Source organism: Hipposideros armiger, unplaced genomic scaffold, assembly GCF_001890085.2.
Source record: "Hipposideros armiger isolate ML-2016 unplaced genomic scaffold, ASM189008v1 scaffold_52, whole genome shotgun sequence".
Classification (NCBI taxonomy): domain Eukaryota; kingdom Metazoa; phylum Chordata; class Mammalia; order Chiroptera; family Hipposideridae; genus Hipposideros; species Hipposideros armiger.
This window is the reverse complement of record NW_017731402.1, coordinates 3,884,055-3,895,567: the sequence shown is the minus strand read 5'-3', so window position 1 is coordinate 3,895,567 and position 11,513 is coordinate 3,884,055. Positions and strand designations below refer to the sequence as shown.

At 42.3% G+C, this 11,513-nt stretch overlaps 2 protein-coding genes across 2 annotated transcripts in view; one reads left to right on the top strand and one right to left on the bottom strand.

Moving 5' to 3' along the window:
- Window positions 1-11,513, bottom strand: part of MALT1 (MALT1 paracaspase) — a 92,161-nt gene that overhangs the window by 49,741 nt on the left and 30,907 nt on the right. Inside the window, exon 2 of the mRNA XM_019640693.1 lies at window positions 3,339-3,505. Coding sequence (XP_019496238.1) covers window positions 3,339-3,429 — 91 coding nt within the window. The 5' untranslated portion in view covers window positions 3,430-3,505. The remainder of the gene's footprint in view (window positions 1-3,338; window positions 3,506-11,513) is intronic.
- MALT1-AS1 (MALT1 antisense RNA 1) overlaps window positions 11,060-11,513 on the top strand; it is a 1,372-nt gene continuing 918 nt past the window's right edge. The window contains 1 exon segment of the mRNA XM_019640609.1: window positions 11,060-11,481. Coding sequence (XP_019496154.1) covers window positions 11,272-11,481 — 210 coding nt within the window. The 5' untranslated portion in view covers window positions 11,060-11,271.

The window sequence follows — 11,513 nt, the reverse complement described above, 5'->3', positions numbered from 1 at the left end:
AGAGCAAGAATCTGGGGGTGAGCTCCCTCAGAGCAAGAATCTGGGGGCAAGCTACCCTCAGAACAAGAATCTGGGGATGAGCCACCCTCAGAGCAAGAATCTGGGGATGAGCTAACCTCAGCTCAAACCTCGTGGGTTTGAGCTGAGGGATCACTGAGGTTGGCTTCTAACCAAGGAAGTTGTTGCAGTTAGAAATGGGGAAATACAGCCATCAGCTGGCTGTCATCTCACAAACAAATGGAATGGAATTTGGCAAAATAAATCTAAAATTTCCCCTTCTCTCTGCATTTAGGTGTTGGAAGTCCTGTTCATAGGTTTGTAGCATCTTTGACAGAACTCACTGTACCCAAGCCAGACCTCTGTATAAAGACAATCAGAGAAAAATCATTGGACTTTCTGTGGACTAAGAACTAATGTCCTCCTATGAAACTGCATTACTACAAAAAAGAGAGACAATATTAGAATATTTCTAGTTTGTATTTTCACCAAGATTCAGGAATACACTGAAAAGGAAAAGCTGGAGATCAGATAAAACTTCGTCTATATATACTTGTTTTTATGATTGTATCGGATGTGAACATTTACGGGTTTGTCTCCCCTACTAGACTGTGAACTTTCAGCAGGCAGAAAATATTGTTTTCTTTGAATTCAGAGTACCAGGCACAATGCCTGAAATAGCAAAGGTATTGGAATACAATAAATGTTAATGAGCAAATCTCAAGTTGATTCTACCAGAGCTCCCTTTCTTGATATAATTACAGTACTTCTTATTCTCAATATCCTTTATATTAAAATATTAAAATTTCTCTCTATAATTCTTATATTTCTGTTCTAGTATCTAAGTTTTAAATTATCCACATAAAATGCAGATAGAAAGCTAACAATAAATTATTTCTTCCTGAAACTACTGAGTTAGGTCAAATCCCAAAATATTTCCTCTTAAATCAACAATTAACATTCAAGTAACAATTAATTCCTAATGGACTATGGCTAATATGACAACACTTCACAGGAACAGCGCATACGTGGTAACGTAGTAACTGGTTTCCTTTTTCTATCGTCCCCTCAAATATGAAAAAGTCCCAGGGGATAACGGAAAGTCTGTAGGCCAAATATCAGATTGAGCTCCGTAGGAGAAACACTGACAGTAAAGTGCTAGTGCTACTATGTGAGGAAAAAAACCCCAAAAAGCAGAAATGGATTTTTTAAAAAATTACTGATGTTATTAGCATAGAACTGTATTCATTGCTGGCTTGTCAAAAATCAAAACATATTGTTAAAAATTTCAGGCTACACATAAAGAAATATGTGACTCAATTCCAGTCAAGCCCAGTTTCGTACATGGGAAGCTTTGAAAAACTGGGACACCTCAGATCTCAGGCCAGTGATGACACTGCAAATCATGACAGGTGGGGCCTCTCTTGTCGTCTAGATGCTGAAATTTCAATGCAGCATTATTTCCTGTAACTCCTACAACCCTGAGAGTTAGAGATCACTTACTCTCAGTTTACAGACTTGGTAACCAATGGTCAGAGTAATTCACTGTAATTACTGAAAACAATAATGAGATCTAAAAGTTATATCTACTTCCCAGAGAGGTTTCTTAAGTTTTCAGAGGCACTGGTATTCTATAAAGTATGAGAACTTGGTAGCTAATTGAGTGCCCGAGACTGGCAGATTTCAATGGTCACAACCTCTGGGTACTATTCTAGGCACTGGGGATATAAAAGTTAATAAACGTCACCTTAAGGAGAAGTTTACTGATCGGTGACAGACAATAGTTTTAGGTAAACGAGGTCGCCATTAGCACACCTCTTGGTGTGAAGAGGCCCTGAGAAACATACATCAAACATCAGAAACAGTGTGTAACACAAGGGAGGCATGTCCAAGAGACACATATTATCATCTTCATTAGGCCTTGTAAGGCAGAAGGTAATCCGAGACTCCAAGTGTCCTGACTCATCATCATCCAACTGCAGTCGAGTTTTTAGTTCTCTCCCCAGCACCTGTTCCCCCATTTCTCCCTCCACCAGGCCCACTTTCGTTTGGTGTGGCTTCTGGAAAGCTGACTCAACCCAACTCCACTCTTGGCTCTAAGCCAGGCAATTCGGCACATTCCATCTCTCCGGCCACAGTGACAGGTGTAGGGACAGGCATGGGACCAAACTTAACTAGAGTGAATCTTATGGTTTCTGCTGGGACGAAGAGGAATGCAAGAAGAGCTGGTCGATATCTCGTGGCCATGGAGAAAGTCAGTCTTAGGGGGAAGCCGATGACAAGAAGGGACGAGCAAAGACAACAATAAACTAGCTCCTGCCTCCCCCTCTTAAAGCCCAACCTGCTTCAAGACTTTTCAGTTAGAAGAATCAACATATTCCCTTGATGATGCCAATCTGAGTTGGGGTTCCTGGTACATGTAATTGATAGCACACCACTACCATGTGCCTGTAACTCCCCAACCCCAGAACTAAGTAAAGAATAAGATTGGCACTATAATTTTAGGTTCCTTGTGCTAACTTATAAATATTATCACAAACAAGTCCATAGCGTAAAACTGCATACAGCCAAACCATGTAAAAGAGAGCATCATGTCCTTAGTCCGTGGCCCCCAGGTCTTGATCGGCTTCTCTGCTTCTAGCGGGACCTGTAACGGCCAGCAGGACCCCTCAGAAAGGAGGTCTGTGTGCTGCCGCCGCAGGTCACTTAGAAGACTTGGTCCCTCCTGCCCGATGCTACCGTATTTGTGGCAAGGAGGGACGGTTTCCTATTCCTCACGTCTGACTTTGGAAGTGAGAAACCTCACTCAATATTAGTATATTCAGAAAAAAAGAATCATACAGTTGAGTGAATCAACATTTCAAAAGCATCATGTTGGCAAAAATTTCAACAATATTTGTCATACTTGCTTTATCTCATATACATACATGCATATAAATCAATGTGTAAATTTAGTTTTTGGGCTCTACTATTGCAATGTAAGTCATAGACACCTTACCCCTAAATACTTTAGTATGCGTCTCCTTGGAATAAAGACATTCTTCTATTGAACTACAACACCATCATCACATAATTCCCTAGTATCTAATAATGCAGGTTATAATGAAAGTGTTCTACTTGCCCCAAAACATCTTATATAGCTGATTTTTTGAACCACAATATTTATACGTTGCATTTGCTTTTTATGTGTTCTTTAGTCTCAACCTGGGGGGAAAAAATGAGACTTCATACGTTTACCTTTCCCAAAAACAGTCAACACAAATCATGTGGTCAAATGCGATCTTTTTCTCCAAGTTTGTCTCCACGCACTCCTGGAGGACATACCTAAGGCCAACACCTACCTGGGGGGCTGAGAAGCTGACGAAGGTCAGAGTGTTCCATGGCCTGCAGGAAGTCACTCAGCTCCGCGACCGTACAACCCTTCTCACCCATTAGCTTCAGGAGACACAGGCTCGGGCTTCCTTCAGGATCCAAGACCTTAAGAGAGCACTGCTCCAAGTCCAGACAACTGAAAACAACACATTTAAGTCAAGTCAATGGCTTTCTTCACTATGATATGCCTGCTCCACGTCTGTCACCCTAGTAGGTGGTGTAGGGACTAAATCACAAGTCGTTGAGTTGTGAGAAGCTAGTTACATGATCAGTGCTCCTGTCCTGTCCTCCTCTTTCTGCCACTCCAGGAGGCTCCTCATGACTCCCATCTCCGACTCAGCTCCCAGGACTATGTTCAGGAGAATGAGGGAAGTCTAGAAACTGGATGTGAGAGAAATCTGGCTCTGACTTTGATCAAAGGTTTTTTTAAAAAAATTTTTAAAGATTTTATTGGGGAATTGGGGGGAGGGGAACAGCGTTGGGGAATCAGGAAAGGGGAACAGACAGGTAGAGAAATTGCTGTTTTTGCTCTTCAGTCTAGTTGTGGAGGACCTCGCCTCACTGGCCCATGTTGGTATGATCATTGTGCTCTTCCCGGATGAGGCAGGTCGGTCACCCGTCATTGGTCGGCCGCTCACAGCGGCTCCCAGCAGCTCACACCGGCTGCTGGCCGCTCATGCTGGCTGCCAACCACTCATGTAGCTCATGGCAGCCCACTGCAGCCCTGCTGTAGCCTATGCCGTCGCCGGCGACTCACAGCAGCCCAGCTCCAGGTCGAGCTGTTGTTCATCATCTTAGCTGTAGAGGGCCAGTGACGCTGGCTCTCAATGTGGGTGGGATCTGAACTGCAGCCCTGCTGCTCAGAGCTGGTGCTCCCAGGCGAGCTCTTAACCAGCTAAGCCACTCGGCTGGCCCTTGATCAAAGTTTTTACCTTTAATTGGGAATAGGAAGATCAGATACATTTCTCTACTCTTTTTTGTACTTATATAGAGTATAAGATGGCCCCCCAAAGTGGCATAGATCTTTGAGACATATTAAAAAATGAAAAAAATATATAGTATTTTGTATTAACAAAGTAGAGTGTCTATGTGTATATTCATGTGAAAAAAAGAGACATAACCAACAACAATGGCCAACCAAAGCCTTTAGATAATCTCCATGATACACTTGTCAAATTCATACCTCATACACCTCCGCAGACACCTCTTCCTTTCCTGCCAATTTGAATTACAGTCCAATATAAACTCTAGTTTCTCTGTGGGATTCTCCCAGATCACAACAGCCCGCCAAACACACTTTAGATGCAGTCTCCTAGTGGTGTTTATCTTGTATACCACATTTGGCAAACCTTTCTATAAAGTGTCAGAGAGTAAATATTTTAGGCTTTATGGGCCATACAGTATATATCACATATACTTCTTTCTTGTTTTTTGCTTTGTTAACAATTTTTAAATATAAAAACCATTGTTAGCTTATAAGCTGAACAAAACCAGGCAGTGGCCTGAATTTGTCCCATCAGTCAGTGGTTACAGAACCCTAATCTATGTTTTATTTGACATGATTTTGCCTTAAAATATAAACTTTTCTTTTATAAGCATGTCTTCTCTACCCAACTAGATTACAGTACTCCTTGAAAACAGAAACCCCATCATATATCTACATACATACATACATATATATTTAATCTCTCAATACCTGAAATCTGTCTTGCCCATATTAATTATTCATAACTAAATGATTATTGAGTGAATTTCAATCCCAACTGAGAAGTCTAGAAGCCTGGATAGGTGGAAGGGGTCAAACATAATAGTACCAGGCTGTGGCAGAGTCAAGGTTACCAAGGTTCCTATGACTTGAAATATTCTTAATCCACATTCATTTTGGTCAGCTTTATTAAAAGGCTGCTACCGCATTTATATAATGGCCACCCAAGATTTATAATTCTGTGATAAAGTTGCTTATCTCATAAAAAATATATCCAACCAAAATAATTTCAATAGTAATATCATCTATCTTATAGGGTTGTTTGAATTAAATTAGATAATCCATGTAAACAGTACATAGCACAGTGCTTGGCAAATAATAAGCACTCAGTAAAAGTTAGCTCTTATTATGCAATAAAAACATAAGGCTATCAAAAGAGTATTAAGGTACATTTTAAAATTATCTTTATTTCTGAAACTGTTCTAGCTTTTCCTTAAAAATGTTTTTGAGTAGCTACTATTTGGTAACCTGATAATGTTACCAGGCCTCATATCACTATAGGAAGTAGGTATTCTTTTCTAAATATCCTAGTTAAATTTATATAGTGAGTACTATATTCTAGTTAAATGTGAATCATCATACAATAGATCATTTCTAAATTCTGGACTTCAGTCTAGTGGCAGCACAATCTGAATGAAGTCCATGGTAAAATGATAAAAATAAGGACAAGGCTGCCTTTTACTCAAAGATTGTCTTTCCTATTTTTTAAAAAGGTTAGTCTGTTCTTTTATAAAATAATGGTGACTACAGCAAAAACGAAAGCTGAGGGTGCCTGTTGGTCCTTTATTTTGTAAAAATTTCTTTTACTAGTTCATGTACTGCCCAGGTCAAGGAACCAATATAAGGATTACCAATTTTTCAAATAATGAGAATATAAGATTTATAAACATAAGGATGCTGTATGTTGAATATAATTTTTATGATTCGGGAAGGTTATCACAATCTGATACATGAAATTAAGAACCCATCTTGTCAAATGCAACCAAGCAATGCTCTAATTAATGTTTATACTGATATAGAGAAAATGAAAAACAACTTGTCTACTTTTCCCCCAAATGAAGATCAAAGTGAAGTAGACAATGATTTCTCTTCCAAAACGAAGAGTCACAGGAAAAAAAGAAAGTTCTGTATCTCCTTTTCTTTTACTGATTTTCCGCACGAGCACTGGCTTTCAGCTAAGATGATGCTTATATACACCCAACTTTTCTTTCTTTCCTTTTTTAGTTACATTCCTGTAAGACTGCTTTGAAGTGGTTTCTACCAGCCCTAATCCGGAATTTGATTTAATTTAAAATACTATTACTGAAGCAAATGGACTTTACTTTTAAAAACGTATCTATATTTAACTTCACTTTTAAAAATATATAATCAAATAGAACATATTACACACTCTTTAGGGTCCAAACCATGGCCCTGCTTTGAGGTTCTTTTGCTTCTCTTTATGGTACATCTACTCTTTGGAATCTTTAGTCCTTAATTCAACCAATATTTATTAATCACCTAAAATAGGCCAGCTTTTTTTCCTAGGTATTGAGGCTATAGAGGCAAGCAAAACAAAATTCCCTATTTTCCTGGATTTTTCTATAGGAGGACAGATACATATGCGCATGTGCGTGCATCCATCCATTCAATGGTCATAAAAACAAAGCAAAGCAGAGACAGGTAATGCTGGAGCAGATGTAGGTAATTTAAACAACGTGGTCAGAGAAGACCTCACTGAGGTGACTTTAAAGCAAATATTTGAAGAGGTAAAGGAGCAAGTCATGGTTTATCTGTGGAGACCACCTCAGGTTGAATAAACAGCAGTACAAAGACCCTACTGTGTTCAAGGAAAAGCAAGCGAGCAGAGAGAGAGAGAGGGAGACGGTAATGGGATATCAGGTCCAAGAGTTAACGGGTAGCTAAAATGGTGTTTTCACTCTGAAATGGAAAAGCAATGGAAGGTTCTGAGCAGAGAAGGGATAAGATTGATTTAATGTTTTGAAAGAATCATTATTCCTGATGTACTAAGAACAGATTTGGGGGGTGGGGCAAAGCCTGAGGAGAAGTTAGGCAGCTACTGGAATAATCCAGGTGACAAGTAATGGTGCCTTGGTCCATCCAGTATTGTAGCCGCATGACTTTTCTGACAACCCAATAGTTTGAGGAAAGAAGTATAAAGTCAGAAAAAAGTGAAAGGAAACAGAATAAGCAACCTTTGAGATTCCAGGGCTGTGAAACCAGTGATTCTGAGGAGAGCACTTCACATCCTCACGGGAACTGTTATCCACTTGGACTTTCACTCTATAGTTCCTAGGTTTGACCCTAGAGGAACACTTTTAGGACCTTCTACTATCATAGGTGCTCTTCTGCCATCAGCATGAAATTACGTTAAAGTAATTCTTTTTTTCTTAAATAGAGTAAAGCATCACCAGCTTAGCTTGCCCCCTCATTTGTCACTCTCTAGCCCCCAAGTTCCCAGTGCTAACCTTTTGTTATGTCAGTTTAATTCTGATTTCAACAGGTAAGTGAGCTTAATGTTCCCCAATTCTCCAAACTTCAGGGTGCCCCGACTCCCCTCACCACAACTAGCCTACTATGAACTATAATCTTTAGCATCCTGGAAGACTGGTGAAACTCCATCTGTCTTATCAGACTCCCCACGCTGGAATTCCCAGATTCCACAAATGCATGCCTTTTGTTGCTTGTCATCTCTTGGTAGGCAACTGCCCTTCTGTCTATACTAGCTTCATTAGAAATGTGAATTCAAAATTTCCTGTCAGTTCCTCCAAAGAAAGCTAACACAGTTCTATAGCCTTTAACACAATTTGACTGAAGGTTTGGGGTATCCGTTGTGGGCCCTGAGTAGGCCCCCCCCCCTAACTTTTCAGTTTTCTTTCCTATAGAAATGTTAAGTCTACTCCCTAGTTCCTTAGCTCCTGGCTTTGATTACTCTTCTAATCAGTTTCTAAATCCTAAAGATTGCTCCAACCCTCAATCATGGAATTCTCCTATCCCCCTGCTTCTTGATTGTTTTATACATCAGTTTCTGAATCCTAAACAATAGATTGTTCACAGAAATCTCCTACCCTTCCTTCAGATAACTACTTAAAAGCCTGTGACTTCCCAACATCCCCCAAGCCATCCCAGAGACTAAATAGGTTTTAACATTCCCCCAGGCGAGTAAGCCTAATGTTTCTTTACAAACCCATTCTGGGCCCAGATGATTGATACCACCTGACTGAGAGCTGAATGGCCACAGACTTCTCAAGAGCTAACAGATTTATTAATTAAAATTTATTTTTCCTCATTCAGGGGCCTTGGGGATACAGATGATACCCCAACAAGACTGCCAGTCACAACCAAAGAAGCCAACATGGTCTTCCAGGCGGAGCTCGAGACCCCTTCCTCTCATCTGAGATCAGATAGGGTGAGAGTTCTGTGAATCCCCCAATAGGCAGGGACAGCTCTACACCCCTGCCCAGCAGGAAGCAGACACAGAAGAGACCTCCTGTCCCATAGAGGTTTTGTGGGGATCACATCTCTCAAAAGGCAAACAAGGAGGGCAGTTAGAAGCAGGCATTGGGTCTCTGCATTCCTGCACCGCCCAAAAGACCGCCCCTTCCACTATAGCCTCTTGTCAATCACAGGCACAGAGGGGAACAGCCCATTCTAGAAAAAAAGGGATAAAAACTCCAAGTCCTGGGTAGTCAGGCCCCTTTTTTTTTTGAGCCCTGCCTCCCTTTTTTGAGCCTTGCCTCTGCACGTGGCTCGCTCCAAACTCTTTGAAGTGCGCTATGTCTTCTAATAAACTGCTTTTTTACTACTTTGCCCTGGTATCTCATTCAATTCTTTGCTGGAGATGCCAAGAACCTGGTCATCGTGCCAAAAAGGGCCCACTCTCCGACAACATATCCACTAACCTTAGATTCCATCAGCCATGCTTCTTCTCTCATCAAAAATAGGAGTCTTTGCTACCAGGCCCTCCCTCTTCAGGAAAGCCCAGAGCCTTCCCTAACTACAGGGCTACTTAATTGCACAATTTAACCAATCACAGATCTGGTGATCTGACCCCCTCCCCCGAAAGATGACAACTTTTCATATTGTAACTTTAGAAATTTAGAAATCTATGGACCTAGAATGTTAGTATTTTGGATTTTCTTTGCACAGCCAAAAGGACAATGTGTTTTTCCTAGAACAGAAAAAAATTATGCCATTTGTCTGCTCAACTTTGCAAGTTTACAACTTCTTGAGTCCATCCTCTTATCGTTACTCCTCTGTATGGACAGATAATCTCAGATCATCATTACTCTGTTTTAACCCCAAACTCTCAGAAACTGAGGGCTGTTGTGAGGGTTAAAGTAGATAATCCATGTAAACAGCACATTGGTTTATTCTAAGGGCTTAATAAATGATCACAATTCATTATTATTCACACCCAATGTAGTACTTAACATGCTATTTGTGAATGTTCCAGAATGACAGCCATTATGAGTTAGACTTTATGAACAGGAACTAAATATCTGTCACCTGTTTATTTTCTGGAACTTGTAGCAAATAATAGGCACTCAATAAATTTAACTTTGAGTGACTGTCTCCCTCTCAAGTGTTTATAGAGTGTCTAAGATAGGTTCTAGGTATGATACACTCTTAAACTATGGTTCTTCTTCTCCTCAAGAGGTTTATAAAAGAAGTATACAAATAATTACAGGACAAGACAAAGTTTAGTCCTATGAGAAGTTAAAAAAAAACTGCTGAGGGGTTTGAAAGGCAGACCAATATCATGACAACGACAGAGAGTAGCGGTTCTAAGTATGGTCTAGGAAACCCTCATGCAGGTCCTAAGACCCTTTCACAGGACCCAGAAAGTCAAAACGATTTTTCAAAATAACACTAAGATGTTATTTATCTTTTTCATTCACTTTCTCAGGAGTGTACATTGGAGCATCTGGTGTTACAAGACCTGTGAATGCAGAGGCACAGAAATGCAGCCAGCCCCCTGCAATGAAGCCAAGACATTAAAGAGATTTTCAAAAAGTGAAACGCCGCTTTTCTAATTTTGTTTGTTTTAGAGAAATTTGTCTTTCCACATGTAATTTCTGTTAACATGTACTAGGTTACTCTTTTTAAATAAGCTCGTATTTTAAAATTTTCTTAGTTTTAATTTCTAATATGGTAAATATCAGTTATGTATTATATGTATGGAATACACAGAACCCACATTAAAAACTCTGGGGTTTTCATAAAATTAAGAATTTAAAGGAGTCCGGACACCGAAAGTTCAAGAACCACTAGTACTGCGGTTCCAGGCCTGGTAATAGGAAAATAGTTTTCCTTATAGATGTTCATGGTGAAGTCATGGAGAACTTGGTAAGCTGGCTTGATGGAGGAAGGTGGTGAGTTTAGTTTGTCTTTCCCACCCTCCTTCTCTCCCTACATAAAAACCTTCATGAGCTCCTGCACCCCCAAACTCTTCCATCATCGCTTTACCTGCACTTCTTCCTAACCTTCCTTAGGTTTTCCAGGTCGGCGTCTATATCCCGTTAGTTTGCATTTTAAGTCCTTCAGAGGTACTGCCCTATCACAGTGATCTCCAGATAGCCTTCTTTCTCTCGATCCACTCCTAGGTCAACCTCGACTCTCTCTCAGCTCATGGGGAGGAGCGCAGGACTAGGGTGTGAGCACCGGGCTTCAAGGCCGAAACTCTCGAATGCCCAGGGCTTTCCTGGGTTAATCAAGGCTCTCTCTCTGGAAGATTACTGAAGTTCTCCCCACGTCCTCTGCTCAGCGCTCCTGCCACATCAGCGGCCCTTGCCCCGTCTCGCGTGGCCCCGATGCTCTCCAGCACCAGCGCCCACCCTCCCACTCGGGTGCCCCCACACTGTTCTCGCGCACCCCCGCCCAAGTCCACTCCCACGTGACCCCATCCCTGCACCCCCCCCTGAGGCGCCCCCGACTCCCCGCCACCTCCGCCAGCCTCCTCCAACCCCGGCCCTCGGGCGCTCGGTCCAAGATCCCGCTGAGCCTCCGCAGCAGCGGCTCCGGGAGACGGTTGAGGGTCGCGCTGCCCGGAGCTGGGAGCGGCAGCCCCGAGGGCGCGGCCGGAGGCGGCTGCGAGGCCAGGGGCGGCAGGGCCTGCAACAGCTCCACGCACGGCGATGTGTCCCGCGCCGGAGACCCCGCCACTGCCGCTGCTCCCGCGGGCCACATCGCGGGTCTCGGCTCCAGCGCACCTTCCCTCGCTCGCCTGGGCGCCGCGGAGGCAGGGGCGGAAGGACAAACCGGGCGGCGCTGCACCGCACTCGGAGGAGGAAGCTCCGCTCCCCGCCCCGCCGAGACAGCTTTGCAAAGAGAAGCCGGGCGGACCGGCCGCGCCAGCCGCTCCGAGGAGGCGGGGCCT